The 27,182-nt window shown below is 40.3% G+C and overlaps 1 protein-coding gene across 2 annotated transcripts in view; it reads left to right on the forward strand.

Moving 5' to 3' along the window:
- Window positions 1–27,182, forward strand: part of chico (insulin receptor substrate 1 chico) — a 454,841-nt gene that overhangs the window by 146,438 nt on the left and 281,221 nt on the right. For both annotated transcript variants that reach the window (XM_067136485.2, XM_067136486.2), the window contains exons 7-8: window positions 26,097–26,251; window positions 26,782–26,898. In XM_067136485.2, the coding sequence (XP_066992586.2) occupies window positions 26,097–26,251; window positions 26,782–26,898 (272 nt within the window). The remainder of the gene's footprint in view (window positions 1–26,096; window positions 26,252–26,781; window positions 26,899–27,182) is intronic.

Here is a 27,182-nt window from a genome sequence, read left to right on the forward strand (position 1 = left end):
TTCTGTACTATTCTATGGGATTGGACCCTTGGTCCTGCCATCCCAAGTGCGAGATTGACATCTAGGCTGTGTTCTCTCTAACTACATTCTTTTTAACGGGTGTTATGATAGTACACATGGTATTCTGTTCCACCAAGTTTATTTATTGGCCCCTTGGTTATCCTGGTTCAAATTTCTAAAATCTCATTAAATTCTGGACATGTCTTAGTGGGGTATTTTAAATTAGTGCTACCAACACTTGTCGCTACTTCCAAAGCACCGTTGGGATAGTGAGAAGTATACCTACCGCAACCTAAATAGGAGCCAATTTTCAACCCTTTGACTCATACTTCGACCTGTTACACGTATAATTTTAGCCTATTCTTGTGCACCTTAATAATTTAGCTTTTTTATTAATTTCTTACAGACAATTTATGCCATCAATTCATTCTATTTCGTAGGGACCTCAGAAGGGTAGGTTCTAGCTTGTGAGATCCACCACGTCTCAATGTTTCATCCTTTAACAACACCTTGTCATCAGCCTGAAAAGTTATCTCATGTTACGTTTTGTCATTCCTCTGTTTCTCTTTCTCTTTACTTGGAATTAGTCTCTCCTGTGCAATCTCATGGTTCTCTTATAATCTACAGATTAATCCCTCGATTACATCCTGGTACTCATTGTTAGTTGGCTCCCGTTTTCTTTGCAAATTTCCTGGTATGGTAGCCTTTTGCCCGGATATTAACTCTTGCAGTGTGAATCCCGTATTGCTATGCTTCGATGTGTTGTACACAAAGGTAGCTGTTGGCAAGTACTCATCCCCATTATTTTGATCTTTACACACGTAATGATGTAAGTATTCCATAATAATACGGTGTGATCGCTCTGTACTCTCATTTGATGGTGGCCTAAATGCTGTTGTATCGACCTTTCCAATTCTCAAGATTTTACATAACCTCTTAAAGGTTTGACTCGAGGAATTACTTCCTATGTCTGTCAAGATTGTACCAGGAATCCTGAATATACTGATCATATTCATCACTAATGTTTTTGTCACCATATCAGCTTCCTGATTGACCATTGGACTAGCAATTAATTACTCCGACAGTTGGTCCTGGCAGGTAAGCAGGTACCTGTTTCCTTTCTCTGCTGTGATTGGTAGTGAACCCACGATATCAATTGCTACCTTTTCGAACACCGTACTTGGTGTGTCTGTCATAACCATGGGCGCTCTGACCTCTGGACCTGTAATTTTATTCCTCTGGCATGAAGGACAAGAACATATATATGCCTGTGTATCCTTCTTCATATTTGGCCACTGCATTACATCTTTAATTCATGCTAATGTTCTTGTGATCCCTTGATGTCTGCCTATAAGGGACATATGGGCATCATGCAGTATCGCTAACTTTTCCTCCCCTGTTAAATCCTTATGCTCATTAGCAGGTGAACCTTCTTTTTCCTCAAACTCATTCTCCTCTGCTGTTGTACTCTCGGAGTTTGAGTCTTTGGTTCGTATCTCTTTTTCTACCTCTCTGCTTTCGCGTCCTTGAGATCATTCCGCTCATTATTAACCCTTCGGTTTCACCTGTCTCACCTGTCCTTTGGGGTATAATTCACTCTGAATTCACCACTTGCACTGCTCTCTCAGGCACAGCGGCAATTCTGTTCAATGAATCAGCATTCCTGTTTGTCTTACCTGTCTTGTATATTATCGTAAAATCATATTCAGCTAACTTTAGCCTGAACTTCATTAATGTGGAAGATGGGTCTTAGCTATTGAACACCTATTTCAGTGGCTTATGATCTGTCACTACTGTGAAGTGTCGCCCGAATAGGTACGGTCTACAGTACTTCATGGCCCATACGATTGCAAGTAATTCTTTCTCCATGACTGAGTAGTTTTTCTCTGCCTTATTCAGAGTCCTACTCGCATATGCCACTGGTGAATCGTTCCCTAGTTCACCCTGCGATAAAACTGCCTCAAGAGCATCAAATGCATTGAGCAAAATTCCTGCTGTGCCTGAGAGAGCGGTGCTGGTGGTGAATTTAGAGGGAATTATTATACCCCAAAGCACAGATGAGACAGGTGAAACCGAAAGGGTTAATAATGAGCGAATTGATCTCGAGGACACAAAAGCAGAGAGCTCCAAAACTCACATCGTCAGGATAAATGGCTTCTCAAAGTCTGGGTACTGTAGTATAGGCTTTTCGGTCATTTTCTGTTTCAATATGTGGAAAGCTGTCTCCTGCTTGTCCGTCCATACATAGAGGACATTGTTTCTCAGGAGTTCATATGGAGGTTTTGCGATCTTGCTATACTCAGGTATGAACCTCTGATAGTACCCACTCAATCCCAGCAACCCTTTTAATTGTTTCTTGGTTGTAGGCCTTGGAAAATTCCTTCACTGCCTAAACCTTTTGTTCATCTGGCTGCACTCCATTCTCGATAATCACATGGCCTGTTCGCAAGAATTCGCATTTGTCTGGCTGTAATTTTAGCTGGTGTTCCATGAGTCTCTGGAACACTTACCGTAATTTCTGATTGTGGTCTTCAATCGAGTTACCATAGGTTAAAATATCATCAAGATAGACCAGACATTTCACACTGTTTAGGCCTGACAACGCTGTCGTCATCAGCCTCATGAAAGTACTAGGTTCATCCTTAAGTCCCATTAGCATACGTTAATATTCATTATGCACCATCCTTTGGGGAAAACATCTTTCTTGCGCCATATCGGGCGACCAATCTAATGCTCCGGCTATTTTCCCTTTCCCGTCTATATCACGCCTTGGATTCAAGTGAATGGATCAATGCATTAAAAACATGATGCTAAGTGTCGGCAGCTACATTTGTTTCCAATAATCGGTAAATAAATAATTCATTTCGCCACTATAAGTTCCGATTAAAGCAGTTATCTCCATTCCACGTTCCCCTATAATCGTCAAAATCTTCTCCGAACTGCCACGCGACACCTCCCAGGGATAATTATCATGCATCAGTAAAGCATATTTTTAACGTGAGATCAACTGGGAATCCGCATTTCCTTTCGTATAATTTACCAGCAATACCATCCATCCGTAAGCATCAATGAAAAATCATTGTCCAAATTCAATCAACCAAGAAATATTCATGTAAGAATTCAGTGTAAACTTATCTACTATAAATATGAAAATAAATTGCAATAATAATAATTTAAATGTAAAAGTTCTTGATTTATTCATTATTATGAATTGCTTGGGATGAATTATTATGGAGAAATAACATTCAATTACATTAATCGTCTTTCCTTTAAAAAAGATAAAAATCAAAATTGTCTTTGGTTGAGCTTAATCAATCTTCCTGTTAAATAAGTATGTTATGCGCACCATGAAAACAAAGAAAAGTTTGCATAATTTCATAAACCATAATTATCAGTCACATTATGTAACAATCTTGTTGGATATTCATGGAATTAAAGTATCAAGAAAATTAAAAATGTAAATAAATTCATAAGCAAATAAATTAACATTAATTAAAATCAAAGTTCCTAACCATCAAAAATGCCTAGGCCCTGTGTTTATTTGCATTAAATTTATATCTTGTCATCAACACGTCGTTCATATTCTTATTTACCCATATAAATATCAATCCTTTCTTCCTACGCAGCGTTTCATCTCAACACTTCAATATCAAACTACAACGATGCACTTATGGGTTAAATTTCAATCCTAATATACATAATCACACTATTCTGAAAAAGAAATACATGTGTGAATAAAATAGGTTCACATTTACTCACATGTAATCACAGTACAGCGATAACCAAGTCTTAATAACTTACGAAAACATCTATCGTCTTTCTGCATTACAGCTGGATTATTTCGCATTATGTACGTCACTTTTCTTTGGTAATAATCGAAACATCATTTAAAATCTCTCCATAATTGACTATAAGCATTCCTACATAAGGGCATTGATTCACATACTCGAAGATTACCTACACCCATGGTTATAAATCAATTATGGTAACTTCTTTGCGAAGATCCTGCACATTGGAATCTAATCTCGAAGATATAAAATAACGACCCTCACAAAACTGGGCTAGATTTCAATTCGGTCATCAATGGTCTGCGGGCTGGCTCCAGGCAATAGCTGCGTCATAAACTGGCAGTAGCATCCAGATACGGGCTAGTAGAATCAGCTGGGCAGCTTCCGTCAGTGGTCAGTCCCATGTCAGATTTAGTTATTCATGTTGAGGCCATTGTTTACATGTGACAGAAACATATTCAACACCACCATTAGTGTCATAATACAATCTTCCAGTATTTTATCCTGTATCTAAATTATAGTTCTTTAAACAGGTTATTCTACCAAAATTCAACGATAGCTTTCAGTAACAGACTTTATAAGGTAATCTAGTTAACTCTTAGCCTTTCGTCAATACGCTTTGAATATGCGATATCTTGTTTCATTAGGTGACTCGCGTCTACTTTCGATTTAAGCTTCGGCTACCGACCAACTATTTATTCTTCTCCTTTCTCAAATTTTCTTCTTTATCAGCCTTGATGTTACGTTGGATATTGATGTAATCCTTTTCTTTAAAGTTATTTGATGTACTAATTCTTCAGCTCTTGCTCCGTAGAAAACTTCTTTCCTCTTTACGTGACGATTTTTATATTGCGCAAAAAATCTCGTTTCGATGCTCAGCGTAATTTTTTAAATTATTCAGTTGCTATTTTAACAATCTAAAACATTCTGCTTCTTTTTTATCATGGCCGCATGGATTCTACAGGTCTGTATATCATACTTCGTGACCATGGCTGATTTAATTCGCCAAATTAGCATTCTTTTCGGCATATTTGCGGCTTCTTGGATTTTATGTGTCCGTATTTTTATTATTACGAAATCACAGCCTATTTAACTCGATACGTCCGTACATTCTTCAGATATATTGCTCAACTATATAATCTCTGTCATCTTACTACGGTGCATGGCAAATATAGATGTTGTAACACCTCGTTTTACTCATGATCAGGGCAACGAAACGGTACAATTAGCATACGTAAATATTTATAATGCTGCCCTAAGGCTAAGAATGCTGCTGTCTTTTCACGGTCCTCTGGCCTTAGTAACACCTGATGTTAAGCTGACGCTAGGTCCATAGTAGAAGAATAACGTGCTTTCCCTAAAGCATCTAAGAGTTCTGATATGAGAGGTATTGGAAATACTGTTCCTATCGTTACCTCATTGAGTTTTCTAAAATCTATACAAATGCAGTACTTTTTGTTTCCCTTAAGCATCCATTTTCTTGGGCACATGGAGAAGAGGGGCATTCCAAGCAGAGGTACTAGGTGTGAGTAATTCGTCCTCTAACATCTTATCAATCTGTCTCTGAATCTCCTCCTCTTAAGTCTCAGGTAGTCTGTAAGGTCTCTCATTAATTGGAGGTTGATTTTCCCTAAGCCAAATTTTGTGTTGTAACACATCAGTGTGGGTTAATTTATCCCCTTCTAAGTGAAAGATATCACTATATGCCATACAAATAGCATATAACTCTTTTTTGGTCCTTGGGTGCCAGATGTTCAACCCTCAACTGGTCTATTACCCTTAGTTCTCTGGACTTCGTATTCTCATGTCTTACTTGGGTCACTTGGTTCATTTTCTTTCACTCAGTTCGCCCTGAGGCTGTCACAGGTTCAATCTCTTTGATACAGAGCACTGGGCTTCCAAATTTTACTTCAGTATCCCTTGTATTAAGCAGGCTGACTACTGCCGTGTGATCTCATGCTTTTGTTAAACAACTTGCGAAGTATACCCTGGGAGAATCTTGTTTTCTATCACACCTTCTGCCACACTTTGTCCGTTTTCACCTTGACAACTCTCTCTGTTCTGGGTTTGAAACAAATTGTGTGGAAATGAGCGGTTTTCGTGGTTATATGGTGTTGCTCTCCCTTCAACAAGGCATAACACTCTTTAAAATTTATTATACTATCAATGAGTATGTTTCTTCCTATAATCCTGTTACAATTCAGCTGTACATCGTTGCCCACTGTGAAAATCCGCGTTTGACTCCCCTATTGGAAGCCTTATGGTGCCTCTCGTTTTTATTTTCTCCGAACCTACATCCCTTAATTTGGGGGCAGGTTTCCTAACAATCATGGTCTCTCTTGGTACCACCTGTCTCTTTATAAGGGATACTTCACTCCCGGTATCCAGTTGAAATCGAAGCAGGTTCTTCTGACCTTGCATTCCGACCTCTATTGTACCCTCTACTGCACTCAAATCAGCACTGTTAGTAACACTTATCTGCTGCACTTCCCAAACACTTAAGCACATTGGGAATCTTCAATCAAAGATCTCCACGTACTCATCTCGTTAATTGATTATGCTTTCCTGCAGAAGATCTCTCCCTATGAGGCCATATGCTGATAGTCTAAATTCATCCCCGACAACATGAAATTCAGGGGAGGAATCCTCTATGTGCAATATAATGCAACCTCTGGTGCACGACGTACTCCCTGTCACACCTGAGAGCTCCACTATCAGTTTATGATAGTGAATCGCTCTGTTTGGTACACTTCTCTCCAGAATGAGGCTGATGTCAGCCCCTATATCTACCAGAAATTTGAAGGATTTTTCTCGCTCTCTCGCATGTACCAATATTGAACCAGTTCTGTTGTCTTTCTTTTGTGACTGTTCCCATTTTTCGACCAACTGATCTCTCTTCATTTGTCTCGGAGTGCTACACGACTTTTCCAGGTTGCGGTCCTCCATGAGCTTTCTCTTTGCTGGGACTCATCTTTAGGCCCGTTTTAGCAGTCCCCGTTTAGTCTAAATCTTTGTTAAGGGATCTTTATTCTTTCGCATATTTTTTTGGCCCATTAGCATATTGTTCATCTTTTTCATATTCCCTTTTCTTATGCCCATTGTTGTACTACTGGTGGTTAGCTTTTCTGTTCTTATTTGCATTATTTTCCCTTTTGAACCAACAGGTTCTTTGTAAGTGACCCTTATGACCGCAAATGAAACATTTCCTTTCCTTTAGTTGTTTCGGCTTTTCGCAGCACTGGGATTGTTTGTGTCCCATTCTCCCACAGTCATAGCAACGGATTATTGCACAAATTTTGATCTCACGGGACCTATTTTCCTCCTCCCTATATTTTTTCCTACAGTCTTTTTCTGTATGTCCCACCTTCTGATAATGTTGGCAGATCGGTGGACCTTTCTTGGGAGCTTTTTTCGCTCTACAGTCCCAGGCCATATGCCCCTCAGAATTGCAGTTATAGCAAACCACTCTAATGTTTGCCTTTTTACCCGATACTTATCCGGTCGTTCGCGGTGACTGCCTGTTTGGGTATATTTCCCATCTAGTTTCTGTGTGCCTCTTACCTTGGACCATAATTTGCTGCTTAGCTTGTGCAGAGAGGAATACAGTCTCCTCCTCTCTGGCTATGTCAACGGCCTGTTCTAATGTTTGTGCATCCCTGCTTTTTATGAGGTTTTGTATTCTCTCATGCTTCAGGTCTTGTTCAAAACTGGCCTTGACTAGTTTTTGTATAAATCTTGCCTGGTGCTCCCTAGCTACCAGCAATTCCCCTTGTATAGCAGCATTTCTAAGTTCGGTACCATGCAGTCAATTCGGTGTGCCCACTGTGCTGTAGTCTCATCCTTACCTTGCCTCGCGGCAAATAACTGGCATGCATAAAAGTCTACTGTTCGCTTCTCACTATATAGCTCCTTTAATGTTCGTGGTAATTTTCGTGAGTATTAATTTATAAAATAGTTCATGTTCCGCCAGCCTAACTAGCCCTAACACCGTTTCAACGTTCTCACAAAATTCTTGTCGTCTCTCCGGGTGTAACCCATCAAACTCAGTCCCTATGAGTTTGAGAGCCTCTGTAACTGACAAAAAGCGGCCATGCAGCAGCACTCCGTTTGTTACATGCATTAAATCTACATTAGTATGGGTAGGACTATTGCTTCTATCTGACCCTTCCATTATGAATTGAGAATTTAATTCACCCTCATGATACACCACTGGACCTCGAACTGGGTAGACTATTCCTGATATCTGCTTTCGTTTCGCTGGTTCCGCGTCTAAGTAACTCGGTCATCTTCCATTCCCGTTGTTTTCCACCAAATTTCGAACTTCAAATATTGTAGATCTCTGCAAGAGTAATCATACACAATTACAATTCAATCACCCCTTACACTTCTGATCACCACAAATGTTACTTGGTGATTGTAATTTTACACTTATATATTACAAATTGTCAAAAATTAATTGTGTACTACCCCAAAAATCTGACACCAAAATTTTTTGCAGTGCACCTGTCGTATCCTAGGGATTGGACAGGCTAGGCACTGGGGTCCGAATATCAGATTGACCACATTATAAATCAATTCACAGACACCAGTATAAATTATTGCACTCACACCAACATAAATTAATACACTGACACCAATTTCAACTTAATCTGATTTATTACAAATCAGAATTAGAATATACCACTCACAAATGATCACTTTACAACACTTTTACCTTCTTGATTATTTTCTGCAAGATATCAGCTCGTTAGTCTCTGAATGTCCCTTTAAGCACACACATTTATATTTTACTTATAACCCTAAAAACCTTCCCTTATTCTTTGAAGTCTCTTAATCAGTAGATACTTAGCTTGGGTGCTGAAGGCTTCTTTCTTCTTGCTTTTCTCTTTGCGCTGGCATCCCTTGGTATCCTGTGCTGCTGCGGTGAGTTGGAACCTCCTCAACAAAAGAATGTTTGCTGGTCTACTTCCTAACTGAGCTACTAAAATTCCAGCACCTAACTGAATGTCGGTGTGGAACCCTGTGACTGTCCACTGACAAAGTCACACTTAAATTCGAGAGCCTACTACTACTCTAACTTGCTAATACTTTTAGCCAATTCCACTACACACTAAGTTCTACCAGCACTCCTAGTAGGCCTCCCTGGCCTTCTATTTACCAGCTCGCGCATGGCAGCGTCGTCTTCAACTGACACTTGAAAGAAGACCCCCGTGTTTACAAAAATCCCAGTTTATATAATCTTTATCTTTTCTTTCTAGAAAGATCCACATGATTACCACTCACCGCAATCACCCGTATACCTCACAGTAGCACTGTTCTCTGATTGGTTCCTTCGTATGGAATCCTCCTGTCATGTTGTAATCCCACATGTACCAGAACATTTTCGAAGCTTGTTTTGTGTCCCTCACTAAGCGTGCGTGACACCAATATTGTACATTTCCACTATTATTACTTGACCCATGTCTTGATATGAACTACGCTTTTTCTGCTCTCGCATGTACACAACATATCTTTTGTAAGATTGCCTCACTACTCGGCTTGCTACAAATTCCAACTCGATAAAGAATATTCCAGACTTCTTCTTTTTCATCTTTATCCATTCATTTTTCCAGATTCTCTCTGGGTAGGGTAGTGTACAAAAGCCCTCCACCTTACTCGATCTTTCCACCATTCCTCTTCTAGTACTTTATTGCTATCGACTCCTCTACAGTATTTGCAATACAGTCCAAAACAGAGCTCCTCCATCTCATTCTAGGCCGTCCCCTAGGCCTCTTTCCAGTCTCTGTATCCATGAATGTTCTCTTTAGTATTCTCTTTCGTGGCATTCTCATCATGTATGCAAACCATTTTAGCTTTGCTATATCAATCTCTTCTTGAAGTTTACACACTCCCACGCTTCTCTTTATTTCCTCATTTTGTATTCTGTCTTGTCTTGTCTTTCCCTGTATGCCCCTCAAGAACCTAATATCAGCTGCTTGTATCTTACTTTGGTTCCGCTTAGTCAACGTCCAGGCTGCTGAAGCTTAGGTCAGTATAGGTTTATAATAGGACGAGTATAAAACCTTCTTGCACTTCATTCACACACCTTTTTTCCATATAATGTTTCTCACGCACTGGTAGAAACTTGCAGACTTCTGTATTCTTAAATCAATTTCTCCATCCAAATTTCCATCTGTGACATCACGCTGTCCAAATATTAAAAAAATTTCACTACTTCAAGAGGTCCATTTCCTATTTTTATCACTTCCCTGGATTTTCTGTTACCTCTCGTCATGATCAAAGTCCTGCTTTTCGCAGTACTAATCTTCATTTCAAAATTTCTTATCTCCTCATTCCATCAATCAACTTTTGTCTGTACTTCCGCTTCATTATCTCCCAAAACTACAATGTCATCAGCAAAGAGCATAGACTTTACTTGCTCGCCCATCATCTTCTCCTTGATATTATGTAGAATTGTATCCATGATGATAATGAAGAGTAAGGGAGATAATACACTTCCCTGTCTTAAGCCTGTCTCAACTCTGAACCATTTAGTTTGATCCACTTTTGTTCTATCACAGCTTTCACAATTTTGATACAATGCTATTACCATCTGCATTGTTTCATTCCCAGTCGGTGTCTCTGTCAATGTTTTCCATACCAAATTCCTTGGGACACTGTCATATGCCTTCCTCTGCTTTTAAAGTGTACTTTTACTTAACCTTATTTCCCCTATATTACATGTGTTCATATACCTGCTACTTTTCACATCACAGGCTTTGTATCTTGGAGGTCGCGGATTCAAATACCGTTTGAGTTCCTTCGCTCGCTCCTTCACATGCGGGAGGCACGTCGCAAAGTCCGTTCACAACAGCATATAAGTCTGCGGTAAGGCCCCAATTAGAGTATGATTCCATTTACTTACAAGGACATGTTACGTCTCTTAGTTTTGAGAGCTCTTCAGCTTAGAACACTTACAATTTTAAAAGACACAATATTTAACACAGATAATGGATATGTTAAAAGTTTTAAAACGTTATGTGCCTCAGTTGTCATCATCTCTTTTTTCTGCTTACAACAGTAAATCAAGATTTAACAAGTTTAGATATAGCAAATAAAGGTACCCAGATGAACATTCTTTATATTGAAATAAATAGGAAATCAAACGCCAATTTTAATATTAATGAAATTACGGATAGCACAAATATTATTAGAAGAAATTTTGGCAATAACTTCACAAAATTAAAAAGTGAAAAAGGTAATACCCATGATATGAATGTCCAATCAGTGGCACATTTCCCCCAACGTAGCTTTCCCCTTCCCACTCCCGCCGCACCTCTCATACCTGTACCCAATCATCTGCCTGATACTAGCAGTCAGTCATCAACAAGGCGAGTCGAGACATGGTAGAAGGGGCCGTTGGGGTAGTGAGTATTTAACATCATTTTAGAATTCCACTAAATTCTTTCATTAAGTTACTGTATATTCTTTCTTTCTTTCTTTCTTTCTTTCTTTCTTTCTTTCTGGACTCCTATAAAATCTAAGAACACTGGAAGATTCAAGAACCTAAAAATCTGTATTGCACTACATTTTACAATCAAGAGTTTTCCCAGTTATGGCTTCACCTTTTACTATAAAATTACATATAGTACATGGTTCAGTACAGAGTTTTACATAATTATTCATTAATTTCAGGAGAGAAAAAAAAAGCTAGTGAAATAGAATAACATTATAAAGGCAGAGTGTTTTTCATGAAGAAGAAGGAAGATGACAAACTGTGGCATATAATGTTTTTAAACATTTAACATATCCATTATCTGTTTTTTAAATAATATGTCTTGTTATTTTATGAGTTATTGTTTCCTAAGCTGAAGATAACTCAAAACTAAGGGATGAAACCTTTCCTTGTAATTAAGTGTTCTCTTTTGATAACACAAATAATACATGCATTGAAATGTGGAAGTCTCTCGATTTTAACTAAAAGAGTAGTGTTACGAAAATGTTGCAAAGTTTGAGCTGGGAAGACTTGGGAGAAAGGAGACGATCTGCTCGACTAAGCGGTATGTGATATAGATGTCGATTCCATTAGGGAACCTGAAATATTTGTGCCGAATGAGTACATTTATAATACCTATATAAATGGTCCATTGTTGGATATTATAAATTTTTCAGCTAACTCATTCCTGGTTGCCAGCGTTTCGCCCCAGTGTGCTAAGTTGGGCTCATCAGTTGGTAAATAACACACCTACGAAGACGCATGGCTAGTGCATACCATGGAGGCCACTGTGTAGGCTACTGGGAGCCACTGGCAGTGCCAATGCACTATGAGAGACTTTGTCTCATTACCAAAAATTGATGCCTGCCTGGCCACCGGATGATATAGATGTTGGTTCCCATAGGGAACCTGAAATATCTGTCCTGAATGAGTATGGAGTGAGAAATGAGTTAGCTGGAAAATTTATAATGTCCAATAACGGACTAACTATATTGGTATTAAGCGGTATGTTCCGAGCTGTTAGTGGAGAAATGGCATGGAATGACATTAGCATATGAATAAGTTTTAGTGGTGTCTTTATCAATAGGTAAGGTCACAGTATGAAGATAAAGTTGGAATTCAAGAAGACAAATTGGGGAAAATATTTGTTTATAGGAAGAGGAGTTAGCGATTGGAATAATTTACCAAGGGAAATGTTCAGTAAATTCCTAAATTCTTTGAAATTAATTAGTAAATGATTAGGACAGGGAATCTACCACCAGGGCAACTGCCCTAAATGAAGATTACTGGTGACGGATGGATGGACAGACGGACAGGTGGGTGGGTGTATGGATGGGACATTTTTTTCCTTACAAGTAAATTCTGGTCATATGGCTGGATTCTTACAAAAACTCAGTAATAAATTTATTAAGACATTTATGTTGAAGTGCCAATGGCCGTAGCTGTGTTGAAAAACTGGATCCCGTGAGATCTCCGAAGTTAAGCAACATTGGGTGTGGTCAAGACTTGGGTGGGTTGCCACGCACTGTTGGTGGGGGGTAAGGGAATGGAGGAGCGGAAAGGATCTGGCCACCCTGCCGTACGTAAACTCCGGCTCAGGCACACATCTGTGGAGGTTCAGACCTGCCTTCGAGTAGAATACACCCTTACCTTACTTATGTTGAAGTAACTTGCAACATCATATGAGAGGTGTATGGTTGATAGAGTTGGTGGACAAGCTAAATCTCTTGTACAAACTCAGCTTATGAGTAAAACAACATCAGCACTAGTTGTCCAAAATTCAGAATATCTTGCCTTTGTTATTTAGACTATAATGCTTAAAACCAATTTCTGCTAATAAATGGAGTAGATTTCTGAAGAAAGAGAAACTGGAGTGGTGTAGTGATTAGTGTGGTTAGCTGCCAACCCCGGAGGCCTGGGTTCAAAAACCAGCTCTGATACGAAATTTGAAAAGTGGTAGAGGACTGGAACAGGGTCCGCCCAGCGTCGAGAAGGTCAACTGAGTAGAGATGGGTTTGATTCAGTGGGTTTTCCGTGATTTACCACTTCTCCTCCAGGCAAATGCCAGGAGGGTACCTAACTTAAGGCCACCGTCACTTCCTTCATACTCCTAGCCCTTTCCTATCCCATCATCGTCATAAGACCTATCTGTTTTGATGTGATGTAAAGCAAATTGTAAAAAAAAAAAAAATTAAAAAAAAAAAAGTGAAATGGATTATTATTACAGTGACTTGTCATTTTGTTTATTTTTGTTTTCTTGATTTTCTGTCTTTATACAACCTAAAAGAAGGTAAGGGAAACTATGGTATAGGTGACTGGGTTGCAGTAGTGTACAGTAACATGAAGTATCCAGGGGAAGTTGCAGGGAGAGTAGATGATGAATTTGAGTTGTCAATAATGGCACAGACAAGGGGAGTTGCAGTAGTGTACAGTAACATGAGGTATCTAGGAAAAGTTGCGGGGAGGTTATATGATGAATTTGAGTTGTCTTTAATGGCACAGACAGGGGGAACTAATTTCTGCATAAGGCCTGTGAAGACTGACAAGTTACTGTATTCATCTAACCACATCACAGAAAATTAAAACCTCCTGTCCTAATAAATTCAAGAAGAAATTACAGATTTGGGTACATAACATTTTGATGTATGATGCACAGGACATAAAATGAAGTGGTCTGATCATGTGCATTTGATTTGACTTAAAATTAATGACTTAATAATAGTGTAACACAGTTTTGAAACCTGTTACTACGATCATTTTTTCAGAAAATCATGAATTATGTGATACGTGAGACTCTGGTATAAGGATCTACAGTGTTCTACTCAGAAATGTTCATCAACCAGGCAGCAGGAATTAATAGCCAGATGGGGGAATACTACATAAGAAATGAAAATGATAACATTACAATTAATTCCCCTCAGGGCATAGACGATAATTTCGGACAGGTAAACGTTAACTGCACAATTGAACTGTTTTAGTGTTACTATCACGAAAAAGACAACAGAGTATTTTGAATTGCTAGTGTTCTACTGCTCCTTCATAATCACGTAACACCGAGGCTTACTATCATGATCACAGATCGAGTGCTTGCTTGCGATTTCATGCTAATCCAGGCACCATTCGCGCACGATACTATGTGATAGTCAAGCTAAACATTTAAACTCCGATGTAACTGATGCAATTATGCTGACAATAATGGAAATTTATCATTTAACACATTGACAACCGACCCCGGAGATCTGTAGTACTGCGGCCAGCGATTGTTGACGGGCCCCGGAGATCTCCTTTTTTTATACACGGGCATCATTTGTAGCCCCTTGCGCTAACTGTTGGCTATAATTTATAATACTTTCAATCATGTCATTGTGTAGAGGGATCGTAGATTTTAGTGTCGATGTATTTTTAAAATTGTATGGTCTTTGTAGCCATAGAAACTTTGTATATACACGGGTGTTCTTACACGCCGAGAATCACTGTCCAAGATGCCCTATGTGATGACAAAGTATTTAAATATTTATATGCAGATTTACTGTCTGATGTGCCACATGGGTGATGAGCCCTGAGAATTCTCGTACTTTCTCTGCTGACTGTAGGTGACAGCTGACAGTAGGTGACGGGCTACGAGAATTTTTGCTTAAATGCACCTTGTATTTCTTTGATTATAGGCAAAATTGTGGGGGAGATTAGGAGTTCCAAACGGTGTAGTCATGGAATATAAATTATCGCTGCATCCTTCTTTCTTTAAATTTTCATGTATTTACCAAAATAATGTCGGATATGTAGAGCTATTCCCTGGAGCTCCAGTGTGGATATCAACATATACATTTGCCGACGGCTACCGATAATTGTTTTCAATTATGTACAGACCGGTTATATTAGGTACCGAGTAACAGTGAATTAGATATTTATAATGATTAGTGGCTAACACTAAACGGGGAGTAGCCATATAAGGAGAAATCCTTGCATACTTGAATATGATAAGTACCGGATGGCACAAACAGGGCATTTATACTACACAGTGCTTAGAAAGACTATTAAATGGAGCTAGAAACAGTACTGTTTTGAAAGGTGTCACAACCTACAGACTACTAAACAACTTAGTGAGTACATGTTCCAAGTTTGATGTCGATATTTTGAATACTTTTTGAGTTACAGTAGTTGTGAATGCTGTAGTGTAATTTCTTTCTTAGAGGCTTGAACTGTCTGGTCTACATGGGATAGCAGCCTCCATTCTGGGCCCGTTGTCATTGTGTTAAATAGTTTTACAGTATTTACATTTTAATTTGGAACACCCAGTGACTTAAATATGTATTAGTATTATGTAACTAGCACATATCTAGGTTATGTTAGCCGGGTGTTCTGTAAAAATGGCAGGGTGGTGCACCTATTAAAAAGGTCCTAAGGAGAACACTGATCTAGATAAAGGGAATATTTTGGTGCTAATTAATGGTAATTTGCAGGTTCACATGCATGAAATAACATACTTTTTGGTTATATTTTTTAAATGTAAAAATGTAAAGGTATTGCCAAGAGTGACTAGGCAGGTATTGATGTTTAAAGATAAAGTAAAATTTAACATGGGTAGGAGGTAGAGTCTCTCTTTTTAGGCAGCTGTACTTCAGGGTGCGGTTACCTTGCCTACACACATCCCAGAATACTAACCCAGTGGCTAGTGTCTGGTTTGGGTCCCAGCTGAGGGTTATGAGCAAAGACCTCAACAGCATCTGTGGTGGAGATGATGAGCTTTGTTAAGGCGAAGGTGGTAGAAAGAACAAATTTGCAGCATCAGTATTCCAGTGGAGCAGTTGCAATAGGCTTCATTATACCTTGTTGGGAGCAGCCTGAATAAATCCTCTGGGGCTCACTACCTCAGTTGTAACCTCCCCCACTCACTTACACAAAACACTCACAAACATGCCTACACTCACCAGACACCACCCACCAACCTACACAAACAGACATCTCACTCCCCCCCCCACACTGACACTTCTCTCACCTCACCACTTTCCCCCTCACCATCTCCCGAGCCCGAAGCTGAGACCACCTTAATCTCACATTCGGGCACGGACTCTCAGCACAAATATACTCAAACTAGGAGGAGGCGTGGCAAGCCTGCTCCTAGGCCAAAAATGACACCAACACACGACACCTCTAAAACAACTACTCATCCTCACCATCCCTCACTCATCATCCAATGCTTTAATTGCCTCAGGCTGAACCATCCTGCAGCCTCGTGCTCTGATGCCACTCGTTGCAACAGATGTGGTGGTCCCCACCGCCACACTGTTTGCACGGTGCCCGAGGACCAGGCGAGGTGCGCGAACTGTGAAGGCAGTCACGCCGCCTCATATCCTGGCTGCCCCTACCTAAAGAAGGCAATTAGGGCGCACTACAAGCAAGCACAACACTTACACGCACACTCTACTACGCCACACCATCTCAGTACCCTGTCCCCCAAATCACCTCATCCTACAATCCCCAACTACAACCTCTCCAACCAAGCCGCCCAGGACACCTCCACCCTGTTGAACTTACTACTCCTAAAGCTAATCACAGCACCGAACCCGCATCCCCCCACGACCATGCCAAGCAGTCAACTAATCATCAACTAAACCCTACTCCCCTCCCGGCCAAGAATAACCTCCTGACATCCCACAACAAACATCTCCCTCGGCACTCCTTAAAGCACTGGAATCACAGCGTATTCAACCACCGAAAGTTAAGCAACATCGGGAGTGGTCACCCACTGGCTGGCTGACCACCACCTTCCATGCTGCCTAACCTCGAGGAACTTCTTACGACCACGGCTACGGACGCAATACAACACCAGGCGCTCACGCGCCAGGCCACATACTGGCCAATCATGACTGAGGAATATTAGAACAACCCGATGAACAACACCATTATCTGCAGGGAACCATCATTCTGACAGGGCATTCAAGGCCTTTTAGAGGTCGACAAGCCATAAACTTCGCGGTCACTGGGGCTCTGTCCCAGTACCGACGAAAGACGGGTTCGTCGTCGTCGTCCTCAGTTGTAATTGGTAATCATGCTACCGACAATGTGGTAGCCTGAATCAATACTTCATTGTCTTGTGAAGTGACCATGGAGCACATGTCAGTTATTACTTTATCTCAAGTGTTTGATCCCGTGTTCGGCACAAAAGATCAGTCCAAAAATTGGGCACAATGAACATACAGACCATGGACAGACTAGGTAAACTAAAACATGTTGTAGATGGCATGCGAAAACAAAGAACTTGAATTCTGGCACTACAGGGAACAAGATTCAGAGAAGTGAACACGGTGGAATTAGAGGGATACATGATACTGTAGTGAAGAGCGGGAGTCAGGGTGAATGAACACCCATTTTATGTTTGGCATGGCATTTGTAGCAGACTGAGGTTACCTGGCTAGTATTACCTAATGGAAAGGCTTGAACGAGGGCTCTCATATTCGTCATGAAAATGGGAAACAAAACTTACACGCACCCACAAATGATAAGAAACAGGAAAGACAGTGCAGGCACAGAATATTTCAGGAACACGCTGGACAGGGTAGTGGTGGAAGCAGATGCGACTCCAGTGCACATCTAGGCATGGAAAGGGGATCCTAAAATCCTGTAGAAAACTACCTGGTGCACAAGAGAACAAACAAAAATGGAGAGAGGCTAGTGGACTTGTGCAGGAGGTGTAAGATGAGAATCATGATCATACACTACAAAGCCAGAGTGAGTAGGAAGACGACTCAGGCAAGTGCAGGCTACAGGATTGGAGAAATACAGACCCCGTAGTGATCCGAGACAGGAACCACGGGTAGATCATTAACACCTGAATTACGAAAAACATCAGAATGGAGTCTGACTGCTTCTTTATTGAAATGAAATGCAAACGGATAAACAATGGAACTCTGGAAAACGAGACCACAGACGTGTACAGAATCGATAGAGAATTGCTGAACAGATTAAGAGATGAATACAGTGGAGCCTCGATATCTTGAATCGTCTCAGGAGCTAAACTTTATTTCAAGTTATCGAAATTTTGAGATACAGAAAATACCATTTATGAGCATATATAGCACATAATTGTATCATATGTATCTACGAGCTTATACTGAACACATTATTTTTAACAGTATTTAAAAGCATATAAAAAAATCTATTTTATGGTATCACTTTAATTATAGCCCTTGTTATAATAACTTTTTAGAAGACAGTATACAGTACATATGGTGGGGAAACAAGAAACATACCTCTGTTAACACCTTTGGAACCAAATCCGTTAGTCTCTTCAGTTTGTTACTGTTGACCTTTCCTCTCTTCACGTTGAAACTTCTCATCAATACCACACAGTCGAGATTTGTAAATGGAGCTTGTCATGCGCGACTTTGGGGGTTGCTTTCGTACGTGACCTGTAATTAATTCACACCCGAGCAACAGCAAGGCTTCACACCGATTTTCTGATCACTAGAAGTTTTAGTTTTTTTGGTTCCTGTCGTATTAGCTCCCAGCATCACTGTAACCCGTTCTCTACTTCTTAACTGTTCCTCAAAACCACAAATGCCGTATTGCACAGTTAATGTTGTGCAAAATTTGAGTTACAGAGTATTTTTTGCTTCAAGGGAGGAAATGTTTGCTTCAAGAAATTCGTGTAACCGAATTTAGAGTATTTAGAGTAACAGAGAAATAAATGCACATGAAGAATAGGACAAACAGCTGGGATATTTAAGTTTCTTCGAGACACTGAAAATTCGACTAATGGAGGCTCGAGATATCGAGGTTCACGACTGTACATGAAAAACCTGACAGTGGTTAATAAATGGGAAACCTCAAGAGATGCGATAAATGAAGAATAGGTTGCTAATGTCAAGGGAAGGAAGTTTGAGTGGATGATGGATGAGTGTGGAGATGTGGCTGAGTCCATGAGTGGATGATGGATGAGTTTGAAGGTGTGGCTGAGTCCAGAACGAAGGTGTGGATGAAGTTGCAGGCTAACAGGAAGGGAAAGGATGACACTGCCGTACACCAGGAGCACCAGCTGAGGTCAAGCACCCACCAGAGCAGTAGTGGTTAAGGCGGTTGAGGATCTCAAGAACAACAAAGTGGCTGGTAATGGCAGTATCTGCACCAAGGAGATCAAGTAGAGTAGTCAGGCGATAGAAGGCAGCATGTAGGAAATAATAAAGACATTTGGATGAACAGAAAGATAATATCTATGGACTGGAGAGAAGTCATAGCCATACACAGGCACCTCCTTACTGAATATTGGTTACAAGATACTTTTGAGACTTGCTGTAACAGGATGGAAGAACAGCTTGTGCCGAGCATAGGATAATACCATGGTGGTTTCATGAAAGGGAAAAATTATGTGGAACAGATTTTTGGGCTCAAAAAAGGATAATAGAATTCACACATAGGAAAAAGGGAATAAAATGGTAGTGACCATTGTGGACTTTTTAAAGCCTGTGGTTCAATAGACAGGAATATGCTACTAGATGTGTTAACATGACAGAAGACTGAATACTACGATATATGAGTTGTTGAAGGATACATTGGAAGCTACAACTGCCTGGGTGAGATACTGGAGTGCACTGTCGGACAACTTTGAAATAAATACAGAAGTCTGACAAGAAGATGGACTTTCACCGATACTGTTCAACCTGGTTCTGGTTGAAATGGTGAAATTGTGGAGATAGTTGAACAAAAACCATGGGAAGTGAAGGTGTACATGTTATGTACAATATCAAGCACAGCACAACACAACACCACAACACCTGGTCTTCACAGATGATATGGCATTGCTACATGAGGAAGAAGATGTGAATACAGCACTAGCAAACCTAACAGAGATTGTAGTGAAGGTTGGCCTGAAAATGGCGTACAATAAGACTAAAGTACTGAATGGAGAGAGCGACTGGAAGATAGAAGTCACAGTCTGTCCTGGAGTTGATTGTAGAGTTAACAGTATCCTTGGAATGTGATACAGAAGAGAAAGTAGAGATCTACGAGAAACTACCGATGAAGATGGATGAAAATAAAATCAACACATTTGTTACAATTTCAGATTTGGATCCCTTTCCAGAGAATTGCCCCAGAGCTCATGTACTGTAATGTTCTAATTGAGCAGCAGCATTTTTGATTTGAATACCATTTTCAGTAGAAAAATCATACTTCAAATTATTGTAAAAATTAAAAGGTACTTTCAGTTATTGCAAATTTATGAAAGAAAGGTGTTCATAAAATTTCAATTCCTGGGAAGGTGAATTAGTATTTTTTTTAACCTTTTTTATTTATCTATTCCATTATGGCCCCTTAGGATCACACAATTCTTTCTCCTCTTCTGTTGATTCATTAGGCCTAAACCAGTCAAGGTTTTTTCTGTCAGGGCGAACTCCCTTTGCCTTTAATAATCCCGAGTATACCCTACAAGGCAGCAGTTTGAGCACTGGAATGCCTCATCTACCAACTGTGCCATCTGAAGACCTCTGCCGGGGCTGGCATTAAGGACTTTCATCATAACTCTGGTAGAGGGCCGTTGCAAGGTACTCTAGCTAGGCCAGTTGGACCAAGGTTATCTTAAAGAGGCGTTGTTACTCCTCTATCACTCACACCATTTGTCCTGGCTTGTGGCAGGCAGAGCCTGACCTCCCATATACTGGGCCCATCTTCAGATAAATGAGCTTTCTCCTCATCAGTATCGTTCTTCTAAATCCATTTCATCTCAGTCTCCAACAAGCTCATTTCTGCTGTCAAGCTTCATCTGGAAGGTTGGTTTCTACACTCGTGTAGGGGCATCTTGACAGATCTTCAGTTTTGATGTGGGAAGTGTAGAATGAAGCTGGATAAAGATGGGAGAAAGGAAGAGACATTAGATAGAGATGAATACAGTTGATAAAAGACTTAAAACACAGGACAAACACAAAGAAAGGATTTTGTGATAAATCACATCTCTCTAGGTTTTTACTGAAGTTTTATAGCTTTGGTCTTTATTTTTGTTTCTAGGGATGGTTGCTTAAACATACTTCCCATAAAAATGTTATCCAGACTGCTGTTGCCCCCTGAGATTTCAAGTGCCGAGTAAAAGAGAACCATTCATACATATACATGTGTAAAATCAGTATGAAACTGCTTTACTACTTCCTACTGCTAAGTAATGTGTTTATGTATTTTGAAAACCCTTTTGCATTTATTTTGCTATCATATTTACCTGTTATACTGTATGTATTGAGTTGGTGCGTAAGTCTGTAGCATTTTTTCATGAGTTTATTAAATGTATAAGATACTCATAAGAGAGAACTTAATAATCACCAATATATTCTCCTCATTGTCTGTAAGAGAGATCTAAAATGGGACACTCACCTAGGAAGTGTCATTTCTAAGTTCTTTACACTTCATGATGAGGGCGCTAAAAGGCAGCAGTTCCCGTCCAGTCCTGGAATATGGAGCAGCCATATGGGATCCATACCAATCAGTACTCATTAACTACCTTGAGATGGTACAGTGAAAGGCTGCAAGATTCAGTTGCAACTGTCTTAGAGCCTTTTCCTGAAAATCTAAGATGTTTTAAGAATAGCTCCAGCGTTCTGTAAATTGTGTGTAATTTCTATGTGATTGTGTTATGTTTGAATGTAATGCTCAATCCACTGTAAATTGTATTATTAAGGTAATAATGCATCTGAATTATTTAAGGTATGTGTGAATTTTATATGACAGATTTGTAATGTTAAGCTAGTTTTAAGTTTACTTCATTATCATACTGCTGTAAGTGATCATTGCCTCCGGGATATTTCCCAGTTGCGATTTATCATCATCATCATCATCATCATCATCTACTAAATGAAGAGGATGCACTTAGACATCCTGGGGATCGGTGAGATGCATTGGCCAGGTTCGGGACAGTGTACTATAGGCAAGCACACTGGTGTATACTCTGCTCGAAATGATGACATCAATCACCGTCAAGGGGTGGCTGTTATCGTGTCGTAAGCTGTAAACCGTGCCGTGCGAAACTTTGTACCATACTCAGAATAGCCCTACTGCAGCTCCGGGCCTGTCTAGTCAATGTCAACATCATACAACTGTTCGCACCCACAGTTGACTAAGACGATGTTGATGTGGAGGAATTCTACAGTCAGGTCAAAAGTGTGTTGGACATCACAAAAAAAACATGAGATGAACATCATTCTCAGAGACTTCAATGCGAAGATCGTAAAAGGCAGAGTCAGTAACACGGTCGGACCATTTGGTGTGGGCTTTAGAAACGAGAGGGGCAGTCGGCTAGTGCAGTTCAGCCAGGAAGAACATCTTGTCGTGCTTAATACTTGGTTCAAACTACCAGCCAGATGACTCTTCACCTGGAAGGCACTTCGAGATACCGCAGGACTTATCGCTCGAAACCAGATCGATTTCATTCTGGTGAACCAGTGCTTCTGCAACAGTTTCAAATCGGTTAAAACCTACCCTGGAGCAGACATCGGATCAGACCATAACCCTGTGGTAGCATGCGTCCAACTGTGCTTCAAGACAGTTCGTAAGACCATGAGACCTGCGAGGATAGACATGAGCAAAATCAAGAATGAGACACTTTTAACCTACACATAAAAATAAAGGAGTGCCTTGGGTTATATCATAATAGAGGGCACCATGTTCTGGTGAATAAGAACAACCACATTGTGACTGACATCACTGACAAACTAAGGGTTTGGAAGTCATATATAGAAGAACTATTCAACGATGATGGACCTAACGAACATGGTATGAACAAGGCGAACACAGGTCCTGCCATTTTGAAGGACGAGGTGACGCGTCATCTGCCAAACGAAGAATGGAAAAGCCCCTGGATCTGATGACGTACATGCAGAACTCCTCACACTCCTGGACGACAATGGTATCAGTATTCTGACAGAGCTATTCAACAAAATCTACTCAACTGGAATAATCCCAGAAGACTGGCTTAAGTCCACTTTTATCACTCTCCCCAAAAAGGCAAATGCCAGACAATGCAAAGAGCACAGAACCATCAGTCTGATGAGCCATATCCTAAAGACATTCTTAAAGATCATTCATTGCAGACTCTGTGCTAAATCTGAAGAAGTGATAACTGAAACACAGTTCGGATTCAGGAATGGTCTTGGGACTAGAGATGCACTTTGCTGTATTCAAGTACTTGTCCAGCTTTGCTTGGAAATGAACAAGGATGTCTATGCATGTTTCATAGGCTACGAAAAGGCATTTGACGAAGTTCAGCACAGGAAGTTGATGGAAATTCTGCAGAACATCGGACTTGATGACTGAGATATTCGGTTTATTGCCAACTTGTAGTGGGGTCAGAAAGCAGTAGTCAAGATTGAGGAAAACCTGTCAGAAGAAATAGGCATCCGCCGTGGTGGCAAGGCAGCGTATTATCACCTCTACTCTTCAACATTTATTCAGAGGCTATCCTTGCAGAAGTTCTGGAAGAATCATCTACCATAGGCATCATTATCAACGGGTAACGACTAAACAACCTCCGTTATGCTGACGACACGGTATTGCTAGCAGACAACGTAGAAGACCTTCAAGTATTATTAGACAAAGTGAATGTTGCTTGCAACAACGGAGGACTGAAGATAAACATTAAGAAAACCCAGTTCATGGTCGTCAGTAAATGGCAAGATGTCCACGTGCAGTTCACTCTCGACAATGAACCCATCGCTAGGGTTCACCAATACCAGTATCTAGGATGTTACCTCAACCAGAAATGGGACTATAGCCAAGAAATATTGGTCTGCATTGAACATGCAAGAAGCATCTTCATGCAGATGAAGAAACTGCTCAACAATCGCAACCTACAACTAAACCTAAAGCTCCGTCTGTTCTGTGCCTACATCTTTTCCACTTTACTTTATACTTTATGAAATGGAAGGCTGGATACTTACTCAAGCCCTCTGTAAAAGACTGGAAGCGTTCGAAATGTGGGTATACAGATGGATGCTTCGCATTTCCTGGACAGACAGAATCCAGAATTCCGAGGTGTTTGATCGACCCGGAAAGAAGACCGAAGTAATGCTGACCATTAAAAGGCAGAAGCTAGAATACTTCGGCCATTTGATGTGGAATGATAAGTACAGAATCCTGCAGCTTGTTATACAAGGGAGAATAGAAGTACGTAGGAATCCTGGTAGACGACAAACTCTATGGATGAACAACCTCGTAGACTGGTATGGGTTGCCACTGTCGGCAGCCCTGAAAATGGTTTTCCGTGGTTTCCCATTTTCACACCAGGCAAATGCTGGGGCTGTACCTTAATTAAGGCCACGGCCACTTCCTTCCCACTCCCAGCCCTTTCCTGTCCCATCGTCGCCGTAAGACCTATCTGTGTCGGTGCGACGTAAAACAAATAGCAACCATGGTTGGACACAATGTCTCTGTTCCGTGTCGCTGCATCCAAATTCAAGATCGCCATTTTGACCGCCAACCTTCGCTAGAAGATGGCACATTAATAATAATAATAATAATAATAATAATAATAATAATAATAATAATAATGCTGGAGTAGTTTTTCGGCTCCATACCTGTAGAAATCTTGTGGTTTTGAGTTTAAAAAGTCGTCAAGCCAAGTTTAGAGTGCATTTTTGTTTTCAAATATTGCATGTCAAAACAAAACTGACAATCAGTAAAGAAATCTAAAGCAACCGGAGTAACAACATGCAAAACAAAAATGCTACGAACTTATGCACCAGCCTAATATTACAAAAATTTACTAAAGATCTAGCCACCGGGCGAGTTGGCCGTGAGCGTAGAGGCGCGCGGCTGTGAGCTTGCATCCGGGAGATAGTAGGTTCGAATCCCACTATCGGCAGCCCTGAAGATGGTTTTCCGTGGTTTCCCATTTTCACACCAGGCAAATGCTGGGGCTGTACCTTAATTAAGGCCACGGCTGCTTCCTTCCAACTCCTAGGCCTTTCCTATCCCATCGTCGCCATAAGACCTATCTGTGTCGGTGCGACGTAAAGCCCCTAGCAAAAAAAAAAAAAAAAAAAAAAAAAAGATCTAGCCCGCCTGGTGGCCATCGTTAAGGCTTCAAGTCTATATGGTCTGACACCATGGTTAGCAGTTTTGAATCCCGTTGGTCGAAATATTTCACCATCAGAATGTTGGTTGGCAGGGGCGTAGAGGTGGTGGTATAAAATTTCTAATTACTAGATTGTGTGCCAGTAGCCTTGATTCAATTCCAAACCTCTTCTCAGGGTTCATATGGAGTGAGGGCATATGACGCTGTTGATGGTCCATCCGTCGGATGGAGACGTAAAGCTTTGAACAGACCCTTTGGTGTTATTCAGCTGGAGTAGTTTCACTCTCTCCCTATCTCATTATCATCATCATCCGACATTGAGACATGCAGGTCGCCCATGGGCCTTAAGTAGAAATACTTGCACCACGTGAGTCGAACATGTCCTTGGACATTGCCAACACTAAAAAAAGCCATACGATAAGTAAGTACTGATGAACTGGCTTGAAATGTTCGGGGAAGAATAGTGGAAGAAGAGGCAGAGGTGGTGGTTAGTGGTCTGTTAACCGACCCAGCAGGGAGTTGATAGAGAATTAAGATGATGATGATACAATCTCTACAATCTCATTTTCAATTATTATCCTTTGTTCACAGTAGCAAACTGAAATTCTACAGTAATGTACTCTTATGCTTTTGTGAGTGTGATATTTACAGTATTCTGTGCTCATTGAAGGTATAGTTACAGTTTACCATCTTTGTATAAAAATTCCCTTTTTAAACAGATGTTCCTATGAAATACAGTGTCCTGTATGATATAATATTCATTGAACTTTGTTACTGTTAACAGTGCAATGAGCAATAACAGTCTGAAAGAAGAACTTGGACCTCGACCACGAACTCGCTCATCCTCTGCCAACGAAGCTTCTAAACCCATCACCATGCTTCATAGGAGGCAAACACATATTGGATCAACTAAAACACCAAACTATTACTCAACATCAGGTATGTTATTGCTATGTAAACTTCAGGACCTTAGTATATTTGATGAGAAGAGAGATTCTTTCCAGTCTTCTTTTCAAACAGTTGTCTCACGGTGGATAAGGGGAAGGAAACAGCAACCAGTTGTTTAAAAATTTGGTAAATGTTAACATAGCCTGAATGCTGCTAGGTCAGCGTAGTTTTGCAAGAAGGAAAGGCCAGGACCCAAGGCAGGTAGGCCAGGTGTTTGTTTCATTTCCTGTAGCTGCTTGAAGGTCATTCATTCTCAACCTTCACAACCAAATTGCTATAAACTTGAGGCGGGAAGAATATCTCCACTCGTCAAACATCCTATCAATTCTAACTCAAATCTCAGATGATGCAGGACTGTATGTTGGATAGATGTTGTATAATATTGAGGAGGTTATTTTCTAGCTAGTGGTGAGTGATCGCGTATGCTTGGAGTGTTTTGTATATTTATTTGATTTAGTTCATAATTAATGGTTTATTCCTATTGCATAATAAGGTGCAACAATGGAAATTATTTGTTACAGAAGAGATGCCACGAACAAATAGTCATCCTACAAATGTGCAAGCGGGAATGACGTACTGTGAGCAGTATCCTATCACATCCACCACAGCTTCAACTCCTGATACAACTCACAATCAGGGTATAAACTTAATTGTATCATACAGTCTTTTCCTTCTATGGAAGTGAAGTATTCTTTTCTAATTGGAAGTTTGCACTCTTCCCTATAGTAGTATTTGTACATGTAAATGAATTGAATATAATATTTTAGTTGACTGTATAACAACTTCCTCGGTCTAAGGAAGGAATGGATATTACAGAATTATTTCCAGAATGTTATGGCATATAAACTATGGAAGATGTTATTTATCTGGTCGTTGAACGAGCTCGTTGTCGTGTGTGAAGAAAGAGATTACATTTTATTCT

The sequence above is a fragment of the Anabrus simplex genome, chromosome 1 (genome assembly GCF_040414725.1).
Source record: "Anabrus simplex isolate iqAnaSimp1 chromosome 1, ASM4041472v1, whole genome shotgun sequence".
Taxonomy (NCBI): Eukaryota; Metazoa; Arthropoda; class Insecta; order Orthoptera; family Tettigoniidae; genus Anabrus; species Anabrus simplex.